We start from the raw sequence: 27063 nt of genomic DNA, 5'->3' as shown, positions 1-27063 counted from the left end.
TGCTACTTGACTGTGAGAAAGTCCTGAGGGGAAATTTCTATCATGAATTTCCTGGTTAATATTTGCATTTTTTACAATTTCATTAGTTCTGGCTTTTTTCCCAAGCACTCAATAAACAAATTAGATTTATCTGAGATTATTTATGCCTCCTTTAGGTATCAGTGTGGCTGCAAATGGTTGCATATGTCTATGGTGGACTAGTGACCTATACCTGGGGTTTTATAGACCCTTTATTGACACATGAAAGAAGTATCTATGTTCATGTTCAGCATAACTATGCACAGCAAATGGAAAGATTGATCCAGCAGAAAAATCCAGCTTTAACAACACATATCTGAATAGAATTTTCTTTTTATAATGCTAAAAAAAGAGGCTATTTAATATATTTCAATGCATATTATATGCAGTGAAATTTTTAATAAAAACACTTTTCAGTTCAAGCACAAGCAGCCCGATCTTCTATGCTCCTTTGCTCTTGTTTTTTTAACCAAGACACATCCCTTAACATGTTATTTTGTCCATTCCATAAAACTTGGGAAAGTGAATAAGTGAAGAACCAAAAGAAGTCGTCATTAACATAATTAAACCAGTTTATTTCATGTTTATATATAAATTATTCAACTAAGTGGGAAAAATGTACGACAGAAATTCAACACACCGCAACCTGCTGACCGACAAGTTTCAAAAGAAAATTTCAGGCCAACACTTCAGGAATAACCTCCTATACTTTTTATTGTACAAGAACCTATGTAATACATTAACATTGAATATTTTGGGATTGAAATTACATAGTTTTTTTTTTTTTTTCAGATTTAGCTGGATGAGTAACAGTATTCATTTTACTGTTGTATGAAATGGTGCATACCCAGCATCATGTCATATGTCTATGTCAAATCAAGATGACAGTACTGACATTTGGATGTCTCAATAAAAGGATTAGGATGTACTGGAATGTAGTGATAGATGTGCTCAGGATGCAGAGGAAGCTGAGCAAACGCCAAACAATGGAGCTCAAGGAGAGAAACTAAATGAAAGTATCAGATACCCAGAGGCTAAAAAGCAAGTAATCTCACTGTGGGAGCCTTCCTGTGTTTCTTATGACTGATTTGTGACTGATTTTTGTTTATCAATGAGTTCCCTGATGCCTGTCTTTCCTTGTTGTCTAGCAGCATTAATCTCTTTTATGTTTTTTTGTTTGAGTTTAGAGAAAAGCAGATCTCAATGAAGGAGGGATGATACAGTTTAACAATCTCCATGCAGCAAGGAAGCACATCAGTGGGTATTTCTACATCCAACTATTTGTTACATACTTATGTTATGGCTTAAACATGTGTTGGAAAATGTGTTTTGACCTAGATGTTGAGGTTTTATTTTAAGAACTAGCATAATCTTTTATACCTGTAGATAACTGAAAAATAGGACTGTGATAGTTTATACCTCAAATTAGTATTAGACTTGTAAAAGAAAGAAAAATGAACATTTTGTCTTGGGGCCAGGTTCTGTTACGGGTCAAAATATCCAATTATGCAATTAAACATTTGCTAATCTGTTTAAAAGGTTCACATTGCATCATGCCTTGAGAAAGGCATCCAAATTAAAGTGAAAGTCAAACAGCAGCTAACATCCAAAGAAAAACAACAAAAAGCTCTTTAGAAAGCCAGAAGAACTGTTCATCATTGTGGCTTAAATAAGATGAATCCTGAAAAACCAAGAATATAAAAAAATTGTGATTACTAAAGACATTGGTAAATAACAGTGTTTGTTAAAAAAAAAAAGATTTATGTTTCTTTTGTTCCTTATATATAAGCAATACCTAAGACAATTTAATCTTACATTTATAAAAAGGTATAGAATATATAAAAAAACAGCTGGTAATATGTCTAGGTAACATACTTGTTTTGGTTTAAATGTGAAACTGATGAAAGCAAAGCAAGTATAGTTTAATCTGGTTAAACTCATACTTCAGAGGTGAGCTTTTGCAGCGCTATTATTGCTGAGAACTTTAAATGGCTGTGGTGTACTGCTGACCTCCAGTGGCCTTTACATAAACTACACAAAACAAACTAAAAGCTTAAAATACTTCCTTTATGACTCACTTACTATTTTGGTTTACAGTGTCCACCTGTGATTTGGAGCCTTCTCTGTGCTGACATATCACTCAACTATTTGTTAATCTCTGCACAGTTGTCAGAGCAAAGCTCAGCCTGCACACATGTCAGGAGGGAACAGGTGAAGCTGTTTCCATCCAGTGTCAAACCTGGCTTCGGTTGATTCAAATGTCACATTTGTAGGCATGCTATTTCAAAACATGCATGGAGAATATTAGAAAAACTTTGTGATTGAATCCAACTTGAACCTGCTTGGTCCTGTCAAATGTAACCAGGGGACTCTGGTCTAACTCAGCAGTCACATGATTAAGGGCGGGATACATCCAGTGGATAGGCCGTAAGCCCATCACAGCTCTGGATCAAACATCTACAACAATTTAGCCGTTATCTATCCTCTTATCAGTTTTGTTTTCCTCTGACCCGCCCTTCACATAGAAACTACAGCATACCACGGATGTCTTTGAAAACAGTTTCACTGATATCACAGGGAAACATTCAAAGTTAATAATAAACATTATTGCAGACTTTTTTAAAGTCTCCATTGGTATTGTTCACTTCTAATATTCAGAAATAAAAAAAAAATCATTGCATACTATGGAGTTTTGCAAAACACTAAAAAAAGGACTATTTCTCAAAACTTTCTAACTGTTAAATCAGATTTGATCTGATCCCAGATGAACTTGGGGGGCGGCTTCTTTTAAATTCACAAGAAGTGAATTAAGACAGTTATGACCGAGGACAATTAGGACTTACTGTACAGTCACAGGTGTACCGTGCAGAGTCTAGCCGGTGTTACTGCACCATGGCAACACAACACTGTAAAACTATGAGGATTGATCGTCTTAATCACAGTATGTGTTGTTTGTTTCATTACAAACAAAGTTAGCATTAGGTGAATATAAACCAGCCTATACGATATAAAGCATTTTGTTATCTAGTGATACGTGGTCTAATGATCTGGGAAGGAGAAAGAAGAATGTAAATCATTTGCCTTTTTAATGACTGGGGTTCAGTTGTTATCAGCAGACAGTATAGCAGAAAAAACCATCAGAGCTTTCTTGAACTGGAAGAATAATTATTATTTTCCTGTTTCACTTGTTATTTAGCACCAGTCTCTCTTTCGATTTCTAGTTACATTTAATTTAGTAGTATGTGTTTCTCATGAATTATCACAGGCAATTGATCACTTTTAATGCAGCTTTAAAAAGACTTCAAATTTAGTTTTCATTTTAAGTATAGATCAGCATCTGCATGAATCTTTATTTCCAATTCTAATAAAATGGCAGTTTCTTTTATCGACTTTTGTCAATTTCCTTTTGTTTCTATACTTTTGTTTTATATTCTATGTTAAGTTCAATTTATTCCCTTTATTATGTTTTAAGCTCTTACTGTAACCCTTTCCCCCAGTGAATATCAGTCAAATCTTAAAAGGCTTCGGTACACAGTAAACAGTACTCTTAAAGCTAAGACTAATTCCTGCACAAAGAAACACTAAATAAACCTGGTACAAATTCAGCAGTCATATTCCCTAACTGCAAACCTCCTTTAGTATTTCTAACTCCTGGATCCCATTTCATTTTAGTTCTCTCTCTGAATTCTGTTAATAACATATTGTTTGTTTTGGTATGAGTTAGAGTGACTAGAAATTACCCTACTTAAAGATTTAACTTGGCTCAAAGGCTAAAGCTCCAACCTGGGAATTACTGTAGTTTACAGTCAAGTGGAGCACTTAGTTACATAGCTGAAAACCTGTGGGATCTGCCATTGCTTAAGTTGCTGAATACTGGTAGCACTACAACTTGAAGATGTGTTTCTCTAGGGTTTATGTATTTAAATACTAAGGAAACATGTTTAGAAATAGTCCAGTGGTCTAAGTGTCGTATGTCGGAATGTATTCTCATGATATACAAACTGTATACCTATAAATGAGACATTTAAGTTTGTTTTTTTCCAGCAACTTTCATACAAGTAGCAGCCTTGGATTTACATCTTAACGTCAAACTTAAACTTCACCAGGCGTTCAGTTTAATTTTTAGCATGAAGTTGAGAAATTCCAACATGGCTGTGTTAATTAAAGTCAGGCTGATAAGAGTTAGATAACAAAAAGTCTGTTAACCACGTTACCTTTAGTTCCTCACAATATCAACCACTTTAGCTGGATAAAAGATCATAAGGTTAGAGATACTCCAATCCAATCCTTTGGACTCCGAACAAAAGAATCAGATTAGGGTTTCCAATTAAGTTTGTTTCTAATGACCAGAGTAAAAGTTTATGTCCAAGATCCTCTCCTAATATCTGCTGTTTCTAATTTTATGTCAGTGAAACCAAACACTTTATTTTAGCCGGAGAACAATGTCAATTTTATTTACTTAAAAATCCTCTTTTTCTTTTTTTTTTTCTTTTTTTGCAGGGATTTCAGAATTGTAAAGTAGGCATTAAACACAACTTTTACTGGACTAATGATTTTGCTTTTCCTGAACAGTCCTGATGTACTTCACCCAACAGAGAGACAGTAATGGCTGCTGCATCTTTTGTGTCATGAAGCAAAACACATCTGATCTGCTTACATTAGCCTAGCACTTCAACAACAAACTGAGAGATATGAGTCTATAATCACTCTCCAAAATAGGTTGTTTGTACTGCCTCTTCTCAGGAACTTCTTGTAGAAATAAACTTTTTTTTTTTTAGAGACAAACTGTGAAGTAAACATATTCTTCGTTTATATGTAAAAAATATTTTAAAAAGTACAACTACACCACAGCATGTTTATTGATGGCTAATTTAAATGGCTGAGGCAGATTTACTTGACTCTGATACATGTTGAAACCCCAGTGAAAGTTTGGCAGCTCTAAAACTGTCTTCAACAGGGGAGCCCTGTCAGGTCGAGCACACAGACTCAGCTGTTCTGTAGCCTACAGGCTGCTCACCTCCAAATACAGATTTTTTTTTTAAACCCTCCAGCATAATATCTACTTATCCTCTGCAGGCCTTTCAGTTAATGTAGCTCCTTCCTTACTGTCTCTTTTCTTGCACTGATGTTGGACATCAGTAACAACACTGTTTACAAGCTTAATGAACACACGGATCTGTAGTGATGCATTTAAAGTCATAGCTAAACATTATGTGGTGCAGATAATGAAACAGTGACATTACACAAAAGCCAAAGAAGCAGCAAACAAACCTGGGGCTGTAGTTGTAAGATATGGTGTTACACTCTGTTTAAAGGCTAATGTATGTTGCTCAGACTCCCTAAAAGGACAGTCGTTTTCCTCTCCTCTGACGGTATACGGTATAAATTTGTCTTCCACACTTGACAGTTCCAGAACAACCTTACTGGCTGTTATCATTGGCTGCCAGTTGGTCTCACAGCTTTTTCCAACATAGCAACAATTTATTTAGTGCTGTGTGACCAGCAACACTCGGTGACAGGCCGCAGCTTTTAAAACAAAAGCCTTCCTCTCCAGCACTAAGGCAGCTGAACACTCCCCCATCATATATTTATCATCAATCCAGGAGGGCATCTCCCTCTTCTTCCACAAGCCTGTTTAATGTTTGAAACAAAGCTGATCTCTAAAAGGAGAAAGGGAGCTCCTTAGGTTCTATCCCAGGATGACACATTTCCTTGTGAATTGGTATTCCTCATGGTCCTCGGTGCTGTTCAGAGAGCATATGAAGCGACCTGTTTTCACAGCAACGCTGCATTCAGCAGCTCTCCCACGTGTATACATGTAATGCCTACAGGCTTGCAATTGGCTCTGAGGGAGTCCTCATACTGAGTTGGTATGTATCTCTGGGTCTGCTGTTATTGATGCACTCGTATCCAACATGGTGTCCTTCTCTGTCAAGTTCTTTGGCTCTCCAGGCTGTCTTCTTCTCTGTCCACACAATCTGAACCTGCGACTGAAAAGAAGATAAACAAGGTACATAATGGAGGGCAATAACTCAAACGACTGCAAAAACAGCTTTTTTTTTCAAAGATACAGCTGGTGCAAAGTTTTTTTTTTTCCATCAAAAAATGGTGCCTCTTCAATCCGGAGGCTTAGGAAATGGCTATGTAACATCTTTGTGTAATCATCACCTTTTTTTATGATGTAATTGTTTATAAATCTAAAAATAATTTGTTTTTAGAGAAGTTTCTTAAGCATAGGGGGAGAAATCTGAGCACCCTTTAAACCAAACGGCAACTTTATCTGGGGCTCTGGCTCCTGGTTGGGTCTTCTATGGCAATATGGCCTCAGAGGATGGGGTCGCACTAAAACCGATTCTGTGATAATGATGAAAAGCAAATTATATAGGGAGGGGGGGTTATTTAAAATGGATTTAAGGACTGAGATACATGTTTCGGACCACATGCACATAAATTCAACACAGTTTGGGACGAATGTTGGGTTTTGGTCCCAGATAAGCTAGGTGGCAGGTGAAAGAGTGGGCTAAATCCAGATGTTACAGCCTGATTTTTGGGATATGAAATGTCACCAGGCTGGCAGGTAAGGAGCTCCAGCTGGTAATCCAGCAAGTTACATTAGGACTAACATTGCAGCTGGGTCTTAGGGGCCCAGCTATGGGCGAGGACGTGAACTGTATTCCTAGCAGAGATACTGCGGGAAAGAGGAGTTGGGATACTGACAAGCCCTCAGCTAATGGGTATGAGCATCCTTCCAGATGAGAGAAAGGATTCCTTCTTTCCAACCTCAGGATGCAGGAATTACATTTCTGACTGGTGTGGAGTTTGTGCATAGAACTGCAGTTTTTTGAGGATCTGCTTTATGTACAGGTGGAATTTTATGGTTTCCCTTTGGGGACCTCAGAGCCCAAATGGACTATGATATTGTTACCTAGAGGGGATTAGTAAAAAAAAAAAAAACAAACAAAAAAAAAAAAACATTTAATTGTGAAGGCCCGTACTTTTTTTTTTTGTTATTGGATATTTGTGCTATAGGCATGGGCTGTCCAGAACAAATACCTTATTTGAAACAAGAGTGATAATTGGTATACTTGGTACCAGGCCACCTTGAGTCAACGGCTGATGAAAGATTTTAAATTCATATCATGAGATCTGCTTGGTGACATTCTGACCACACAGGTAAAGAAAGGCAGAAATTACTATATTATCTTAGACTTTTATGACTGCTCGTGGATATTTGAATACTTATAGATCACCAAGTCAGAAGGAATACTCACAACTTAATGCTTGGTCTGAGGAGGCAAAACTATCTTTAAGGAAAAGTATATATAGTGTAAGAAAAGAATTAGTCTTACTGTGAACAGATGCAGATGGAAAGGACGAGGATCATCAGGATCAGAAGAACGGTAATGGAGCATCCAATAATGATATTTCTGTTCTTTTTCCACGGTTCTGAAATGTTCACATATTCACACCTGGCACCCATGTAATCACTCTGGCACCTGACAAAAATTTTTAAATTTAAATTATTATATTTTTTTTTTTTTTTTCATAAAAAAAGAAAATTAATTTTCTATGCATCTAAAAACTATTTTTTCATCAAATACTTTATGACAAAACCTCCCAATTATCCTCTTTCTATAAGTCTATTCATTCACATTTTTCTCAAACTATTACTCACTTGCAGGATGGGGTTTCCTGGTCCTTAATGTAACGGCACTCTCCGTGGATACAATAATGTTTTAGCTCCTCTGGACATTTCGAGAAGTGGCCATTCCACTCTTCTATATCATTTTCTGCTGGCGAAATTAAATAGTAAACAAAAGTTTAAATTTGGATCAAATTTAAAACATTTATCTAATTTGTGACCTTATGCTGCATTATCAAGCAAACTTGCAAAGCCAATAAAGGTGCCCAGCTTCAAGCTCCTTTTTCTTATAAGGCTAAAAGACTAATTTCATTCATAAAATAATGACAGGACAGCATCCTTTGCATCAGATAGCTTCTGCATGTGACGTGCATAAACATTTGAAATGTGTGGGCTACTTCAGTTTGTCCTACAGATCTCTACGTTATTTCTAAATCATTAGATCCCACTTTGATCAAAAGCACAAAAAAAATGTTTTCCTGTAAAATCTATCTCTGTGACTTTACCACATACTGTCAGCTTGCAACTATGACGTACATTCTGACTCTCTGACCTAATTTATTAATAGACTGGCTGCAATATGATCCAGTGAAGGCCTAGAGTCATCAAGGACTCATTTTCCATGTGGCTCAATTAGCATGATCTTTGTTAATTGAAACATGAAAGTTGGAATCTCCATTCCCTTAATAAACAGGTGTTTATTTTAGCTTGCTAACTTCACACCCTCAAACAGCTGTTGAACTTCTGACCACCACTTTTCACGTAGCACTTCTTGAAAAGCTGCCGCTATCTTTACAATCCGGTTCAGTGAAATTACCACACACAAAAAATGAGCTTGTAAAAGCATAGTGCCCTCCAGGTGACATCAATGAATGTGCTCCGTTTGTTAGCTGAAACATGAGAAATGGATTGGAACCATGGACCTCAGAGCTGAAAGGAAACCTCTAGAGTATGCAGTCAGGCAGTACCTGTAGATGGTTAGAAAAGATGACGAGAACAGTGTTTTTTGGTGACAGGTAAGCTAGAAGAGCAAATAGCAACATCTTTTTAAGAGCTGGGTTAATATTAAAAGTGGTTTTTACATTAGAAAGCAAATCTAACAACTTGTAAAATAATTATTTTGTTTAGCTTAGAGGTCAAAGCCAAATGTCTAAAAGCAGGCAATTAAAAAAGGGAATCTTTCAATGTATTAATATTGTATTATTTTTATGAAAATGACTAATTATCTAACTAACTAACTGTTGAACTATTAGATTTCAATGAGATGTTAAAAATGTTTTTGTCTTCTGTCCTGTCTTTAGTCAGTTTGTTAGTTTTGCCCACACGAGAGCAAGAAGGAGACATTTTCAGTTAATAGAGATGACACCTTGATTTATTACATTTTCTTAAAAAAAATAAAATAAATAAAGAACAGTACAAACTGTCATAACAGCCAAATTGAATTCCTCACAATTAAATAAGAGGCAAGCAGATATTTCTCAAAATCTCTTAAAACACTTTAAGGAGTCTTTGTCAGTAGGGTGCTAAATATTTTTAGAGAAACTGAGAGAAAGTCCGTCTGCCTCTGAGTGAAGTGTGTTTTGTGGTTGCCATGACCATGATGACTGAGATTGGATCAGGTAAAAGGACTGAGATCTCACCAGTTATTGGTTTTGTTTGTAAGGTTTTTATGTTTTGGTAGGTTTAATAATGTATATTTATAATAAATATACGAAATATATAATAAATATACTAAATATACGATCACAAACATTATTAAACCTACCAAAATGACACTTAGTGTAACACTTGCACATAAACAGACAGACAGACAGACAGACAGACAGACAGATGATAGATTTATTTTACTATTAAAAAATCATAAGCAAAACAAATATAATCGAAAATCTTAGTAGCATCTAAACTGAACTAGAGACCTGTTTAACTTTGTCTTGTGGGATCTCCAAAATAAGCAAATCTCTCTTTCTTTTTTTTTATTAAACACCTTATGATTACATGTTCTCCATTATAAATCTAAGTTTGTGTGTTCTAGACAAATCGAAGGCAGCAAGTTTCTTTTTTTCTTCTTTTGGGATGCAACATTTCATCATCCATTTTCATGCAAATAATCCTGCCAAAGATGAATAGAAGGAGGTGGAACGTCAACAAGCCACAAAAGCCATAATCCAGTCACAGATTACCGGGACTATTTACCTAGACTGCTTTGACCAGTTTAGTGTCTGCTTTGATGACCTCAAAGCTTTCAGCCATTGATGACATCAATAAGGGATTGTACCGTATTCACCTGTGCAATTGTCCATCTTGCCATGAAGATGGCAGGTGGATGATCCATCGGTTGTGTTCCATTCTGCCAGGCAATGTTTCCACAAGGCTAGAGCTTCAGATAGAAAACCAATTTAAAAAAAATAGTCACACACAGACACACATTTAAATATATTCATTGGGAAAGTGTGCAAACACATTGTCCAATTTTTGCCTACATTTGACACTGCAGAAGGAGTTCCTCTCCCATCCTAGCTTTACTTACTTTCTAGTGAATCGCAGAATGTTTCAAACTATAGCCAGGATTATTTCAAATGTCATGATTAGTGTAGAGTTAGATAATATATTGTTGATTTATAGGATCTCCACTGAAATATTAACCAACTCTGAAGCTTCTTTAAAGATATTAGTAGGAAAATGCTCTTAGACTTCACAACTAAACAAAAATATTGAAAAACAGCCTTCCAATAAAATATTCATCTACAATTTTTACTGTGTTATACAAATCTTATCAAGTTTTGAAACCTTCATGTAATAAAGCAGTAAATAAAGTTGACCCCTCATTCTAACATAAGCAATAGGAAAGTGATTCTTACCTGTTAGTAGCGCAACATAGAGTCTGTTCATCTTTGCCATCTCCTTACTTGACAGAGATTGTCATTAGTCTTCTGAGAATTCACACATATAAGCAAAAAGAATTCCAAGAGGTTAAAATCCTTTCCAGGGGTCAGTGGTGTTAGAAAGAGGTGTGGACAGTTTGTGGAAATTTCCAAACGCTGTGTCCTATCAGGGCTCTTCATTGATGGTAACTATATTCATATAAGCCAGAAAGAGAGCAAAACAAAATATGGGGCTTTAAGAGGCTTTAAGAAGGGGACGGAGGCACTAAGATCAGAGCAGCTCTGAGGACTGTAGCTCCACCAAGCTGAGTCTGGAGTGGGAAGGCTCAGTGAAACCTGACTCTGTCTTTTTACTCTCCGCCCACACCTTTAAAGGAAGGACAATCCACTAGACGCATTCAGGTTGTTTCCTTTCTAAAGTCCTGTCTCTTTACCTTACAAGAATTAAATGATAGGTGGAGTAGTTATTGTCAGTCAAGGGAAACCTGTTTACCAGACTAACATTTGATTCTATTTATAATGTGTGTTGCATTGTGCTTTAGGGCTGTGCATGGTAACTAAACTAACAGTGTAAAAAGGAGGGCAGAATGACATATTAACTGACTGTTACATTTTGTTGTTCAGGAGAAACTCTGCCAAAGAAGAAGTTAATAAAAGTTTCAATGTCAAAGGCTATCAGTTAAATTGTATGTTTTTCTTTATTTGTTTAAGGATCAACGTGTTTACAACAGATGATTTTGCGATGAATCATTTTGCGATTGATCATACTAATTATTTCAATAATCCCTTTTCATATACTACTAATGACAGAAAATATTTTTCCGCTACTTTCAGCTGTAAATGACAGCATTTCACCATAATTTGTTCACTTGAACACCAGATGGCATAGTTTGACAGAGCTTCATAGCTGAGCAATTGCTAGAAATATAAAGAACATTTTAAAAAGATGCTCCATTATAGACAATATTTTTCATTTTCTTAATGAAAAAGTTTCACAACCAGGGTGTAGGAGGAAAAGCTGATAGCATCCTAACCTGATAACTGGTTTTGCAACTTAACTGCCATCAGAAAGTTGCAACAAATTGGGGCAAATCATTTTGGAGGAATGCTTCAGCAGCAATAAAAGGGTATCTGAGCATAAATGATCTGTTTAAGGTCAAGCCACAACTGATAACCTATGTTTTGCTTTTATTTAGGATATTTAGTAATGTAATTGTCGCCTTACTTTAGATTACTGCTGTGCAGCAAAACCCATTGATGCATTAGCCTAAGGTCAGAAGCTTTGACATTCAGGATTTTCTGATGTATAGGTAAATTTTTATGCTTCATTGCCTGAGCCATGTCATTCAGATTTGGAAGCAAAAAGGCAGCTTCATATAATTATGCAACCACCGCCATTTTTTTCTTTTTTTAGACAGTGTCCTGTCTGGCAATGTGGCAATAAGAATAATTGTCTTGATGCCAAAAAAGGGCCCAACAGATTTTGCTTTCACAAGTGGAGCAGTACTGGTATCGCCATAGTGTTCCGCTTGATTTATGCATATAAAAAGCTTTATTAAAATTATGCAGGGAGTGTTACAGATTGTATGGACACTGCAATGTAAATAAAACAGGAAAATGGAGAACAGATGAAAGAAAGAGGAATTAAAAGAGAGACAACAATAAAACGTCTTCAGTCTGCTTCATCACCTGCAAGGAGATGTATAAAGAACAGCGCAACCAACAGATATAGTATAAGGATACACTAAAGTGGCACCTTGATACTATCGCTGAAGTATAAGTTGAATTATTTAATCTGACATGTATACTGTGGTAGCTGAAGGTCAGAATATGTGCTTCTGTATGGGAGTGAATCTCTAAGTACCTGAAGCCAAGCACCTGTAGTTGTTTGTGAGAGTGCACCTGTGCATGTAAAGTTTATCCAAAGGGAAAATGCTCAACAGTGGTTGTGGAGACCCAAAGACCAATCCGCCCAGAGCACCGAGGCAAGTGCTGGGGGACCCCAAAACCCCAGATGCCCAAAGGCATCCCCGCCACCCACCATCACCACCACTGAGGGAAGAGGAGAGACCCCAGGAAATTCCTCATCCACCGCAATGCCAGAGCCTCCAGGAGCCAAGGGGACGAGTCCAGGGGCTCCTCCGGCAGCCAGCCACCCCAAAGTGGAACCGGCCATGGGCCCCCCCCCCGGCTAGAGCCCTAACCGCACCACCATGTTTTACTTTATGTTTTTGTTTTGTTTTTTATGTTACAATTGTTTGCCTTTCAAAGAAAATTTAATAATCACATTTTTGTTTTGCTATTCTGCAGAGATTCTGATATGAGGATGAGTCTTCTGGTGAAAAAAGAAGATGAGTGTTTTGGCTATGGAGTTCTATCAAAATGCTCAGACTTTTTCTTATTGACGGGGCATTAGAAACAACACTGAGCATTCCGGTAAGCAGTTTCAGTTAAACATGGCCTTAACTGAGACAAGCGAGGCATACATTGGTCAGTTGTTGGCTTCCTTTGTCTGGATGGGCTTTCAGAGCACTCTTGAAACCAAAATGGCCTCTTACCCTAGTTCACTGGAATCCCACAGCTTTAAGAATGTCTTTGCAGTCATGAAAAGCTCTTTGAACCTAGATCATGTAGTTAAACAGGTTCTACGAAAGGGAATCCAGTAATCTCGGTAATCAGACCTGGGTGTGACCAGTGAAACCAAAAATTGGGTTAATTCTGTTAAATTGATGGTAAAGTTAGGGCACCATGCTTTACATGACCCAGGTGGATTTGGATATCTCTTCCAACTATGAAAGAAATATTCCTTTTAAAACATCTTTTTTGTATTCTATTTTTGGTTGATATCTTTGTCCAATATAGAAATTTGTTTGATGAGCTGTTTAAGTGTGGCAAGAAAGCTAAAACTGAGGGCTCAGAACAGGAGGATCCAGTATTGGAGGCAGAAAGACAGATTTCCCAGAAAGGTGTTTATTAAGAGATAGTGGTTTTGCAGTAACAGCAAGGACGTCTAAGGCAGGAACCTCTGGAGCAGGAAAACTCAGATTAGTGACCATGTTAATCTGGCGGAGGATGATTACGAACGTGTGAGTCAATAACCTGGTTTTATAGTTCAGTCCGTGCCTAGAGAATGAGGTTGATTCCAGCCAGTCAACTGACAACAACATGCAGCGGGCACCACTCTTAGAGTCCCAGATGCTGTAGTACCAAAGGATGGAGAACAAGCAGGAGATCAGATCCGAGCAGAGGAAGGAAGGCAGGATAATCCAGAGGGCGAAGCCAAAGCCAGTGTCGAGGACATGCTCAGGATTCAGAATCAGGAGATCAGAAGTCCAAAGAGATTCCGACAGCAAATCCAGGTCGGTGACAGGAAACAGCTCCAAGTTCATCAAACAGGAAGAATCCAGCAGGAGTCCAATGATAGGTAAGGCAAGCAGATCAGATGGGAACAGGAAGGCTCACTGGTTGACAGGCAGAAACAGGTCAGGATCATGTAATCAAAAACATTAAGGTAATGCTAAAACACTCACACTGGCTCAAGAGATAATCTAGGCTGATGACAGGAAGCAGGCAGGTTAAGACAGATCAGACGGCAACAGGCAGGCTCAGTGGTTGAGGCAGAACAGGTAATCAGAAATATTAAGGTAACGCTGACATAATCTCATCAGTGGCTTGTGAATAATGAGCGTTGATGACTGGTAGCAGGCAGGTTAAATAGAAGCTAGAGCAGATGATCAGATGAGCAGTAATGAGAAACTGCTTAGAGTTAGACAGGTGAATGAAATGATTAATTAAGCCAATCATCAGCGCCAAGATCATGAAAAAAAAAAACAGAAAAACCTTAGAGGAAGAGCTAAATACTGGGAGAAAATACTTTATATTCACCTATAAGTGAATATTACATCTGTCTGTAATGAAATTGCAAAAATTACAATTTTACACACTTGTCTATATCTACAATAAAAAGAACAACTTAAGCAGAGGTGGACTGGATTGGGATCCACATTTGGCTTGCCAACCAGAACAGAGTATGGTAAAGGAGTAAAAACCAATAAAGAATCCTGGATAGGTGTCAAAATGTCCTTAAAAGAAGTGAGCAAAAATCCAGTTGTCTTAAATTTGAGCCTGTTTGGTGGATGCCAAGACCTGGAAGACTAAGGATTTGAACAGGCATACTCAAGTAAAGACTTTTTTCCTCATTAGATTATGTGAAATATGAACTTAATTCATTACTTATGTTTGTATTCAGTTTTTCTTATGTAACATTAGGGCTGCATGGTGGGGCAGCTGTTAACCATGTTGCCTTGCAGCTAGCGGGTGTGTGTGTGCATGCATTGTTGGTTGTTACTCTCTTTTTAAGAGGAACAAGAGAGCTAATCAGATTTGATATACGGTAAAAGACAGGTAGCACAAAATAACCAAAGAAAAGGATAGGAACCTTTCAGATGTCATAAAAGGCTTGAGAATGGGTCATTATTTAGTTACCAGCAGGACAATGACCCCATACACACAGCCAGAGCACAAATTAAGAGTTTATAACAAATAATATTCATTTGTTAGAATTGGTAAGTCAAATTCTTATTGAGAAAATAAGTTTAAGCTATTTTGTAATGAGTCTTGGGCAAACATTCAGCTTTTTAATGTGAAAAGTTGGTAGAGACATTTCAAAAAGACTTACAGGTGTAACTAAAGCAAAATGTCTGGTTCTACAAGTATAGATTATATATTAATAGAAAAACAATACAATTTTCTTAGATAGTTCAAGTGTACATGTCAATAACATCTCCAATAATTCACAGAGCAAGAAGCTATATTCACAGTAAATCATAAAAAATAATTTTGTTTATTTAGTTTGCTTGTTTCAACTCTAATAACACTTAATTTCAAAAATGCTAAATCTTAAATGGTGTCCCTTTGTAGATTCTTTAATTGAAACAATGAATATCTGGCTCCTAAAATATAACAGTTGAAGAAAAACTATAATTTTATTTTTTTTAAATCATCTGATTTCTGTAATACCTGCAATATGTGCTCTGATTTGATTGATTTTCTTATACCTTAGACAGATTAGAGCTCAACCAGAGAGAGCACTCAGAAGCTTTAGGTCAGTTTTGTTACTTTTAGGCCCCTCAGATCATTAAGTGTTGATTCATCTGAAGCTTTTGTGAATCTAGTAAGATATAAAAAACTCATTACAAAAAAATTTGTTGATGAAAAGCAGTTCTGTGAAACACCCCAGGCTTTGATGTTTTTTTATACAAGGAAAAAGCGTATCAGTTTGTTTGCCCTGAAACAAAACGGTAAACTCGACAGAAACTAACAAGCTCAGGCTTATCACTAACTGACACTGTTACTGGAGCTGTTCCACGGTAACATCACCCCTTTCTATAGATTAAAAGTAAATCCATGCAGTATGATATAAAATAAGCCCATTCTGGGTGGTGCATTTCTTGATATAGGATGAACAGCAGAGGCCTACAATTAAAAAACATTCTTCATTTAGATTTTTATGTAAAGATTATTAACAATTCTTGTTAAAGAAAAAAGAAAAGAAAAAAACTTTTCAGGAGCCAGAATAATAATCCAGGATTAGTCATCACTCATACAACTGATTTTCCACAGCATCAGAGTTGAACCACAGCCAAATAAAGAAACATACGTATTGTCTGGATTTACCCTGAACCTTTAGGTGAATCTTTGCTCACTTTTTTCCGCATTTTGTGACTTGTGGAACTGTCTATGTCTTTCAGTTAAGCCAGTTTTAACTCCTACATAATCGTGGTCTTTCGGACATCAGCGACAGTTGCAAGAAATGAGATAAACAAGTGTAACTTAGGAAAAATATACACATTTTTAATGTGTGCTGAATAGCAATGTGTTCTATTATTTCCATTTGCAATGTTTCAAGTCAATGTATCAAAGTCCCTTTGCTGGTAGTCGGTAGGAAATAAGTAAAACAAATTGTGAAATAGTGTAGATCGTATTAAGGTTTTAAACTACTAATGTTCGAATATTAAACAGAATATATGACCAGAGGCACAAATGGATTGCTTTTGTGTAAGAAAAAAGAGAGGTTCCCTGTTTGCGGTAAACTTTTTGAGCATCTCATTTAGTGTTACATACAGTATTTGATCTGAGTTTGAAAGGATTTTAGGTTTGTTTCACTGTTGAACCACTGTGTTAAAAAGTCAGAGGTAGTTGCTGTAGGAATTTAGGCTTCAATATGGTCTCATTTAATCACCCTCTGTCATAATTTCATGTGACTGTTGAAGTTTGCACTGCTGGAATACTTTTTAAAAACTGTTTCAGCTACAATTTGGAATGGAGTTTGGAATCATATAGAATTATATTCTAAATTATTTACTGTAAAAGATGAATCGGTAAAAGTTTAAAGGTAAATAAATTATATATGTGCTTTTGTTTATACATAGTGCAAATTTCTGTGAAATACATGGATGGATGGATGGATGGATGGATGGATGGATGGATGGATGGATGGATGGATGGATGGATGGATGGATGGATGGATGGATGGATGGATGGATGGATGGATGGATGGACGGACGGATGGATGGATGGATGGGTGGATGGACTCATAGATTAAAGAGATACAGTGAAGGAAAACCAAGACAGCTTAAGCTGCTTTTACTGCTTTGCATATATTTTAGACTCTTCTTCATTGCAACATAATATCAAACATTCAGCAAAGCTAAAAGGTCAGCTGTGCATTTCTATTTCAGACACAGAAATTCATGAAAAATGTTTTAGACCAATTGAAGGACAGATCAGTGGTAATGGTAGCACTATAGGGAAAACACTACAGACTTTTCCTTAAAGAGTGCCCGAAAAGGAAAAGGAGGTGATAAAAAGTTGTTGTCTCATGACCGGCTAGACATTATAGGTGCTGAACTTGACAGTTTTTGTAATAAACTTTATATAACTAAACCAAAGGGTCAGTTTGATACACGTACTAAAACTGTTTACAATCAAATATACAGGAATAGGTTTTGTTTAAATGAAATCACCTTCTTATAAAAGACAGGATTTTTCATTTTAAGTATATGAACTTTATTATTTATGCAAACACTGTTGTGTGATTTTCTCATAGCATGGCGTGATTTTACAAGCAAGTCAAGGAAAGCGACCAGCTTTCGGTTTATCTTTCATTGTGTCTTTGCAGTTTGGAACAGGAAGACTGGGTTTCCTCTCTCTGGCTGTGTTCCTAACTTAGACTGAGCATCAGGAAGTTCCAGCGCCATTAGATTCCAAAGTGTCATTTAAAGAACAGCTTTAATAGTCCTTTTTGTATAATTTGCAGAAAGCCACAACATCACTCTGCTTTTGTATATCACAGAGATCGATCTTAAAGAGAGAAAAAAGTCTGCCATTGAGTAAAACATTGCATTGTGCCAAAAAACATACAAGTAAATCAAAAAATAGTAAAAGACGTATATATAACAAAAGAACTTTTATTATGATCCATTTTCATATTTTTCATATTCATAAAAAAGTTCACAGTTTAGAAAAAAAAAAACATCTGGATAACAGCCAAAATGTTAAAATGTCCTTTTCTTTACAGGAGATGTGGCAGTTGGGTCCATCATGTCTTTGTACTCTGTAAAACGTGCAAAATCTCTTATTCTTTTTTTTTTTTAACTCAGCTGACATAATAGATATTCACTGATAAGCAGAGAACTTTGCAGAGTCTGACCTTCACACCACAGCGCAGGAGCGCGGCTCTCTGAAGGGGTTGCTCCCTGTAGGGACTCCGACCAGCAGGGCATCTTTTCCTGCATTCTGCAGACAGTATTGCTGCAGCTCTGCAGCTGCCTGGGACACCTTGAAAAAACAAACAATTAACATGAAAAGATTGAATCACCTTTTTGGCAAAAACATTATGTACTGTATCTTACTAACTGCAATTTTACCTATCAATTTTTTTACGCAAAAAAAAAAAAGTTTTTGCAACAAACCTGAACTGGTAAACTACTCAGATTCTTTTTATAATACACTTCAGTTATGTTAAATATTGCAATGCTAACATATTTTTGCCTGAGTAAAAAAAAAAAACATGTTTAAAGCTTTTTGCAAATAATCATCATAACAAATCTGTTATAAAAATTTACAATTCTATTAAAGTATTTAATCATTTAACTTGAAAAGGACTAATTTTACGGATGATCTTTTAGCTAAATTATGACACTGGAACAGTAAAAGTAGCCTAATATTTTGTAGAAAGCCATAATATTGACATACAACAGTGTGTTGTCAATGCTGACAAGTGGGAAAGCCAAAACAAACAAGATGAGCAGGCTTTAACAGTAACACCTAGGTTCCTACCTTAATTCTTTCCACGCTGGCCTCAAGTTTTAGTTGTTCCACCAGCCGTCGCATGTTGGATAAATTGGAATTAGAGGTCATGTTGTTAAAAGAGGGAAAATAATGTATGAAAACACAAAGTAAAAATCTCTTCTTGCTCTTTAGACACAGACTGCTTGAATCTGCTGATGGGAGGCAAATGCTGGACAAGAAAAGAATGGCTGGCTTTCTTTCAAAATGACCTCTGCTCTCTGCTGAGGAGGCAGGGAAACTGTAACACACTGACCTCTATGTGCATTTTACCAACATTACATGGAAGACTTTTTAAGGCTGAAAAGATAAGTAAAAGCATTTATTTTATCTGGATTTAGTTTAACAATAAATAAATGTGATAGTCCTCCAAGAAATAGACGTAAACTGAAAAAATGAATAAAAAGATGTAAATAACCATAAAACAAATAACAAACATGAAGTATTGAATGATTCAAGCCTACAACAGTGGGGATGTGTGTTTGTGCATTAGAAATAGCATTAAATTTAAAGAAAATATGCAATACACCCCCCCCCCAAACTTATATGAATTTGTTATATCATTTGTTTCTACTAATCCTTCCGTTGTCTATACTCAATTATTCGTGGAGGGTTGCTGAGGAGCTGGTGTCCATCTCCAGCAGTTATTGGGCAAGAGGCACGGTACATTCCTTGACAGGTCACTATTAAAACCCTATAGTCTTGACTAATTTATGAGGAAATCAAACAAACAAAACATAATGAAATAGTAAAGATAGAAATTTGATCTGCCAATATGGTTCTTTGCATTTCAATGTTTGGATGCAATGCTTGCTGTTGTTTTAAGATAAAAAAAAAAAAATCAGATTGACATTTTTCTAAATCCATCCAATCTCCTGCTTATTCTGTCAGGGTTGGGGTGTGGCCGGTGCTTATCTCCGGGGGCCTCAATGGGCGAGAGGCTAGGTACAGCTTGGACAGGTCACCAGTTTATTGCAGGGCAACACAGAGTCACACAAAGACATACAACCATGCTCACACACACACATACTCACACCTAAGGAAGATTTAGAGAAGCCAACTAACATAACAGTCATGTTTTTGGACTGTGGGATGGAGTCCGAGTACCCGGAGAGAACCCACACATGCACAGGGAAAACATACAAACTCTATCCAGAAAGACCCCGAGCCGGGAATCAAACCCAGAACCTTCTTGCTGAAAGGCAACAGTGCTACAAATTGAACCACCATGCATCCAATTACATACAAATTACTTTTAAAAAGTGTTCAGCTAATGCTCATAAAGCAGTCCTGGTTTTGTCATGTGACTCTGGGAAGATAAATAATTGCCCATCCCATAAGTATAATTAGCTTTGTGTATTGTTTTCTGTAATATTTTAGGTGTTTTATTTTTTTTTATGTCTTTTTTCGTATACCTACGGTGGCCCAGGGGTGTCAACACTAATACAAAAGCCACAACACAAATACAAAAGCCACAACACAAATAAAAAAGACGCAACACAAATACAAAGTTTTTTTGTGTTGCGGCTTTTGTATTTTGTTGTGGCTTTTATATTTTGTTGTGGCTTTTGTATTTGTTTTGCAGCTTTTGCATTTGTGTTTCGGCTTTTATATTTTTGTTGTGGCTTTTGTATTTTTGTTGCAGCTTTTGTATTTGCGTTGCAGCTTTTGTATTTATATTGCAGCTTTTGTATTTGCATTGCAGCTTTTGTATTAGTGTTGGCCCCTCTGGGCCACCGTATTAACCTGTATTAAGCAATATTTAGTCCATAATAAAATGTGATTTAATTACCAAACTTCAAGTCTGACATCAAAAATGCCGCAAACAGCTGTAAAAAGCCGTGCAGGCTATGCCACTTTGTATCATAGCAACCACATGCCGTTGCAAAGTGACCGTAAACGCGTCACAGCTTTCTCACCATCTGATTGGTCGAAAGGTGATTTATGGGGATTGGCTGTAAGGAGCTTTTGCGGAAAAGAAGTTAAACATATAACAAATAGACAGTTAAACAGAACAACTATGAGCTAAAGCGGGTCTACACCGTAAAGGTCTCGGACTCGGTGTGTTTAGGTGTATGAGAGTTTGGCAGACATGGTGGAGGTATTTTCTGGTCGGACTCTCCTGAATAAAGACGGGGAGTTCGTGGACCCGGAGGAAGCTCTGCGGAACAAGGTGGTGGGGATCTACTTCTCAGGTGCATGGTGCCCACCGTGTCGGGACTTCACGCCCATTCTGTGTGATTTTTACACAGAGCTGGTGGAAGAGAGCGAGCCTCCTGCTCAGTTTGAGATCGTTTTTATCTCCTCTGACAAGTCTCCTGATGACATGGTCGAATATTATCATGACATGCACGGAAACTGGCTGGCTTTACCCTGGAATGATGATTACAAGCAGTAAGTCGCTGCTGACTGTGAACAAGTGCTTAAACTAGTGAATTTTTATTTAACTAGATAAAATATTACAGTCTATACCGCTCTTTTGAGCTGTAGCTTATGTAAACTACTTAGAGGGTCACCCTGCCGAGGATTAGGTTTAAATGCAGGGCAGACTGATTGTGTCCTGACCTTTATAATGGGTGTTTATAACTATAATCATTTTATTAGAAAGAAATGTATGAACAGACTTTATATCTATATGTATTTCCCTAATTATAAGTGTGTAAAAATTATACATTTATTTAGTGCTTTCTATGTAGACAACTGTACCACATTGTGCTTTATAGCAGATAAAGCAAAGAGTTTATAAGCCCAAGTAAACCTCTGTAATAATAAGTGATTAAAAGAAAAAGCTGTTGTAGTTGAAAAGGGAACTGGGGAAACACCTATAGATATAAATATGCATAAATTCTAGAAACTTAAAATGAAAAATACATAGATAAGGTTATTTATGAGAACCTCCAAAATAATTGCAAATATATCCGTAAATAGATATTAGTAGGGTCGAAACAGTTAATCCGATTAATCATGAGTAATTGATTATTGAAATAATCGTCAAGTAATTTAGTAATCGATTATTCTTTAAACAGAATATAGAGACGGTAAAAAACGCCTTTAGCTGACAGAACAATCCAATTAGAGCAGTATTTATATCAAAATTGTAAAATATATATACATATAAATATTAAAAAAAAAATTTTTGAAGGTTGAAAATAAATTGTCTGTCACTATGTTCTATCCCGAACTCCTCAAGTGAAAAAGTTTGAGTCTATCTGGTTTATTTTCATAAAAATGTATTCTTTAAGGGTCCTTTGGCTATCCAATTATTAAATGATTAATCGAAAAAATAGTTGACAGATTAATTGATTTGCAAAATAATCATTAGTTTTAGCCCTAGTTATTAGTATTAACTGTAACACAGACTGAAAAGATGAAGAACATGCTATTTGTAAAACAAGAGTTTGGGTTAAATAAACTTGCAACAGATTCTGTTCCTCTTATTGTTCTTAATTTAACTCTTGTTAAATATGAATGAGAAAATATTAGCCAGAATCAGTTTTTTTAAACAGATAATAAGAAAAAAAGGAGAACAAAACGAATTAAACCCTTGCTTTGAGCTTTGATGATAGTATACACGTTATTACTGAGTTAGTAACTTGTTTTTGTTTGTTTGTTCTTGTTTCTTCTAGTGAGTTAAAGCAGCGCTACAAGATCACAGCCGTCCCCAAACTGGTGATCGTGAAGGAGAACGGAGATGTGATCACCGATAAAGGAAGGAAGCAAATCCGAGAACGAGGCCTGGACTGCTTCAGGTCCTGGTTGGATGCTGCTGAGATCTTTCAGAACTTCAAGGGTTAAGGAGAAGCATAAACCAAAAGTCAATTACGAAAATATTCAGCAGAATAAATTAAAAAAGTGACAATGAAAAAAAACAAAAGGAAACAAAAAAACATTTACCCAAAAAATCTCTCACTTGTTACTGATGGTATTTTTCAACCTTATAACACTGTGATTGAGCTTCTTTGATAACAGCTTTGCAAACATGCAGTGAAATACTGCTCTAGTACAGACCTTCCTATGCATTTAAGATTCATCTCAGGCTCAGCTGTAAGGGAAACTGTATGATTCACAGCTGCTGTAGATCTCAGGTTACATTAAATCATCCTTCTGCAACAGTTAGGATTTCTACTACATCTTCCTCCTAATAAGGAGACTTTTAATACATTACTTTGGCTATATATTTTTAAGCAGCTCATAATTTTGTTCATTTTATGTTTTTTATATGTAATTGGTAATAAAATGTACATCTTATGATCTCTAATGCTGTTTTCAGTTCCCTACCACTCAGCTTGTTTAAAAAAGAAAAACAAACTTGATTCCCTTTTGCCTCATTAAATGTCAGAAATCCCAGAGGGTCTGTTTCCAGCATGCTTGCACCTTTGCCACCAAGAAACCTAATTGCATGTTTCCTCTGTGTGTGCTGATTCAGTAGCTATCAATTTGTGAAAATACATCCAATAGCATGACGTCACGATTCTCAGAGCGCAGGCTGATCCCTGTAGGTTCATTTTCTTTGAAACTCCTTCAAAGTGTTCACGGTATCTAATTATCTGCACTGTCAAGAAGTTAACTGCTCCCTTCCTGAATCACGGCATTGTTTTTTTTTTCTTTATGTCTTAATAACAGTAATATCTTGAGAGGGCGGCAAACTTTTCATTTTTTACAAGTAAAAATTATGCAACCTGATCTGAAATGAAACGACAGAGACAATTTGGTGTGATGGAAGGAAGGCCATCAAAGCTGCAGTCCTCTGCACCACATCAAAGTGGATGGTGGTGTCATGACATCTAGAAATGTATTGATCTTGTTTGCATCATTTATTTTTTTTCCCATTAGAGGTTAGGATTTTTCAAGCCGCCACAAGATGTCATTGTTGCCTCTATAAAAATGGTAACTTAACCTCTGCTGCACCCACTGAGATATATACAATTCATAGAATATACCACAAGATTACAGTGTAATAGAAGCATCTGCAGGGTGTATTCTTTGCATGCATTGTTCCTATGTATGACCATTATTTAACATTTATCTGTTGTCAGAGTATCTACCTATTTCAAGAAAATTATAGATTCTAGGTGGTTTCAAAATGAAGCCTAAATTAGCACTTTACCGTGGATTTCTATTGTGGTCTGTTAACTACTGTGGGAAAGGAGACACAAGATCCAGAACTTTCAAGGATTTTATTAAATATAGATTCATCATTAATTGTGTTTGTATAACTAATCAACTAATTGAGTGCATAAACATGCAGTTTTGGTCAGATGTTTAAATTGTACTTTTATTAGCATGAATTTCATACTAACTGGGGCCTTTTAATCATTTTATTTCTTTATTAATTCAGTTTAAGTTTATTTATATCTCAATAATTCACAACACATGTTATCTCAAGGCAATTTACAGACAATTCAACCAGATCATAGGGAATAGGATAGGTAAAAGTGACTAATTTACTCGAGAGCAATCGCTCACACCAAGCATGCATGTAGCGACAGTGGAGAGAAAAACTTCCTTTTAACAGGAAGAAACCTCCAGCAGAACCAGGCTCAGTGTGAGCGGCCATCTGCCAAGGCCGACTGGGGTTCAAGGAAACAGAAGCAGAATATTGTTATTAGAATATTGTTAAACCACCCACGGTTTGAATATACGTACAAACATGCGCAGTTCCACTACATTTCTTTTAGTAGCCACACATTTTGTATCCATCAACAAGATCTTTAAAAAAAATCTACTAATATTAGTCAGCTCTTTATAGTAGAGCTTAATTGGTTGGTTTTGCAGCAAGAAATCCAACTTTTCAGCCAAGTCTACACATTTTCAAAAATTCTGAGAAATTATAAATTTAGGAAGCTTTACAGTGTGTTTTATTTATTACAAAACAAGTTTGTAAGTGAGCGGGAGGTTATCAGTCCAGTAGACGATTTGAGTCTGTATTTATTCCATCTAGTGATCTTTTTGAAATGAGAATGTGGAATCCATCATACATACTTTTTTCCCCCTATAAGTAACAGAGGTAACACTTGCAAAACAAACCCTAAAAATGATTGTCACCACAACAATCCATGAGAGTAAAGTGTTCTTAGTAGAAATAAAATCTTAAATTGTCTTCTCTTAACTTATTGTCATTAAAGTCAAATAGTTTACTCTTTGTTTAGCCTTGAATACAGAACTGTGGGCAGCTGTGAACCCTAATCAAGACAAAAGATTGATTCTTGGAGCAGTTTACTCTTTCTAGGTTTTCAGCAAGATAAAAATCCCCAAACTAGTTATAGAAAAAATGGCCTCCACAAAGACCTAACCTTAAACCTTTTATAAGGCGGTGCCCTATATGGTTAGAACTGGCTTTAGGCAAAAAAGCAATTATTAGCAATTATTTTTTTAGTTCTACAATATCCGATATATAGAGAGTCAAACTTCCAGCCAGAATAACATGAGAGGCTTAGAGATTATTCAAAACACAATAATTTCCTACGAGCAAGCATACAATTTTATTTCTATCAAGAAAATAGAAAATAAACAAAAATAAACATATCCAGAAAATTTTTTCTTTTTTAAAGCAGTTCAGTGGAAAGTGACACAATCATTCCAGCCCAGAAATCCTTATATGCCTAATATTAAAAAGATATTCACTGTTATGACAGCAGTCTGAAGTTAGAAATGTGCCAGATGGAAGGATAAAAACAGTAATGTTTTCCAGGTTTTGCACATTATCGCTTTAAAATTTAGGCAGAAATGTGAGGTATTTTCTGATATTTATAAGTCACAAAGGTAGGGGGACAAATGTGCTTTGCATCAACATGAAAAAACTCCACAAAATGAAACTTTTCTCTTCAAAAGTCAAATTTTAATATATCATTGTATAAATTATAATATACTATGGGCTCATGGGGTTAAAAAAAAAAAGATTTTTCCAAGCCTGGCCTCTTTTTGGAAAAAATTACTGAATAAATAAATCACGCAGCAAATTTCTACTCTTTTGAGCCCCAGGTGATACCAGCAGATATGAGAAAGTGGCACAGTTCTAATACAATGCCTGATTGAGAGCCCCCTCCTCACCATCTACTCAGTAACTTAGGATGTGGACTTCACATTTAGACTTGATGTTGGCTTTTAGAAGTGAATGGCAGCAGTGTTTCCTTCTGCTGGAAGCAGATCTTGGCTAAGGCACCAACAAGGCTGGCTTTATGCGGGAACAGGGAGGGAAGGAGGGGGCGGAGAGCTGCGTGGACTGAGGGACCAGCAATGGATATGAATATCACTTGATTAAGGAAAGGGAACTACCGGTGGATAGTTTCAAAATAAGAGTGGAAATTATTAAATATTTCACCAAAAAATAAAAATTAAAACTGGTAAAAAGAGTGAAAAAAATATGCCTTGCGAAGGCAGTTATACCTTTTCGCCAAATTACAACCAAGAATTCCATTGTTATTTGTAATCTTTTATTGGGCCAATATTTTATTTTAAAAGTACAAATGTCTAATTTTCACAAATATTAAGCTGAAATGGTGGTATTGGTATCGGTATCGACAGCCAAAGTTTTATTTAACTTTTGCTACCCATTCCAGGTAAGCAATAAAAAGTTCTACTGGATTCACTTTGTATTAGTCTTTTTCTTGCTTCACAGGGGTAGGCAGCAGCTTGACAAAGCCATGATGGCAATTATTTTACATCCAAGTAGTATGCAGTTCTTCATATATAAACACACACATCGATTTCAAACGGATGGTATCGATATTAGCCGATACTGTACAGCCATGTATCGGGTATCGGGGCCAAAAAATGGCATCGGCACAATGCTAGTGAAGATATTCTTTCTGATAAAACAGCATCATTCAGTTTAAGGAAAACACCAGAGAGGTCAATGTTGTGTAAACTTTGGGATAGTGCTGTTACCACTCTAAAAATATGGCTTTCATGTGGGAGTTGCACCAAAAAGAAAAGCTGAAATAAAGCATTAAGAGGTTCTGTTTGTGGAAGATTATGATCTGGTCAGTTTTGGTTAGACCAGAACTGAACTTTTTATGCGAACACGCAAGCAGAAGTAGGACAATAAAAAACATGCTGAACAACATCAACCCCAATATGACACATGGTCAGATTTTTCTCTGTTAAAAAAATACGGACTGCTATGTACCACTTCCCATATGTCAGGAAATTTGTTTTGATTTATCACAGAAA

General features: G+C 36.3%; 3 protein-coding genes and 1 long non-coding RNA gene across 5 annotated transcripts; 2 read left to right on the top strand and 2 right to left on the bottom strand.

Annotated features, from left to right (window-relative positions):
• Window positions 1–572: 572 nt before the first annotated feature.
• Window positions 573–10787, bottom strand: btc (betacellulin, epidermal growth factor family member). Of its 2 annotated transcripts, none has more exons than XM_038275090.1 (5): window positions 10519–10787; window positions 9945–10037; window positions 7694–7811; window positions 7368–7514; window positions 573–6008 (listed from the first exon to the last, which is right to left on the bottom strand). In XM_038275090.1, exons 1-5 carry the CDS (start codon window positions 10556–10558, stop codon window positions 5876–5878), a joined length of 531 nt encoding a protein of 176 aa, XP_038131018.1. In that variant the 5' UTR covers window positions 10559–10787; the 3' UTR covers window positions 573–5875. The 2 variants fall into 2 exon arrangements, with proteins under 2 accessions (XP_038131018.1, XP_038131019.1); XM_038275091.1 differs by having other exon boundaries at window positions 7694–7808.
• Window positions 10788–16344, top strand: LOC119776597. The gene is made up of 3 exons (XR_005279798.1): window positions 10788–10944; window positions 12853–12978; window positions 16293–16344. It is a non-coding gene; the product is annotated as an uncharacterized LOC119776597 (long non-coding RNA).
• Window positions 16345–17654: 1310 nt separating this feature from the next.
• Window positions 17655–19081, bottom strand: gng10 (guanine nucleotide binding protein (G protein), gamma 10). Its single transcript, XM_038275047.1, has 2 exons — window positions 18883–19081; window positions 17655–18381 (listed from the first exon to the last, which is right to left on the bottom strand). The coding sequence occupies exons 1-2, from the start codon at window positions 18961–18963 to the stop codon at window positions 18256–18258; spliced, it is 207 nt and encodes a 68-aa protein (XP_038130975.1). The 5' UTR covers window positions 18964–19081; the 3' UTR covers window positions 17655–18255.
• Window positions 19082–20823: 1742 nt separating this feature from the next.
• On the top strand, window positions 20824–23149 carry nxnl2 (nucleoredoxin like 2). Its single transcript, XM_038274915.1, has 2 exons — window positions 20824–21285; window positions 22518–23149. Exons 1-2 carry the CDS (start codon window positions 20984–20986, stop codon window positions 22684–22686), a joined length of 471 nt encoding a protein of 156 aa, XP_038130843.1. The 5' UTR covers window positions 20824–20983; the 3' UTR covers window positions 22687–23149.
• The last annotated feature ends 3914 nt before the right edge of the window (window positions 23150–27063 follow it).

This window comes from Cyprinodon tularosa, unplaced genomic scaffold (genome assembly GCF_016077235.1).
Source record: "Cyprinodon tularosa strain WSP-4 unplaced genomic scaffold, ASM1607723v1 ctg94, whole genome shotgun sequence".
NCBI classification, from domain to species: Eukaryota; Metazoa; Chordata; class Actinopteri; order Cyprinodontiformes; family Cyprinodontidae; genus Cyprinodon; species Cyprinodon tularosa.
The sequence above is the reverse complement of the archived record's forward strand: the minus strand, read 5'-3'. Positions and strand labels throughout refer to the sequence as shown.

Excerpts from the sequence above, each read along its gene's own strand:
- nxnl2 (XM_038274915.1), top strand. The coding sequence starts at position 20,984 with ATGGTGGAGGTATTTTCTGGTCGGACTCTCCTGAATAAAGACGGGGAG. Across the intron at positions 21,286-22,517 it reads TGGAATGATGATTACAAGCA|TGAGTTAAAGCAGCGCTACA; the intron begins GTAAGTCGCTGC and ends TGTTTCTTCTAG.
- btc (XM_038275090.1), bottom strand. The coding sequence starts at position 10,558 with ATGGCAAAGATGAACAGACTCTATGTTGCGCTACTAACAG. Across the intron at positions 10,038-10,518 it reads CTATGTTGCGCTACTAACAG|CTCTAGCCTTGTGGAAACAT; the intron begins GTAAGAATCACT and ends TTCTATCTGAAG. Across the intron at positions 7,812-9,944 it reads CAAGATGGACAATTGCACAG|CAGAAAATGATATAGAAGAG; the intron begins GTGAATACGGTA and ends TAATTTCGCCAG.
- gng10 (XM_038275047.1), bottom strand. The coding sequence starts at position 18,963 with ATGACCTCTAATTCCAATTTATCCAACATGCGACGGCTGGTGGAACAA. Across the intron at positions 18,382-18,882 it reads CCAGCGTGGAAAGAATTAAG|GTGTCCCAGGCAGCTGCAGA; the intron begins GTAGGAACCTAG and ends TGTTTTTTCAAG.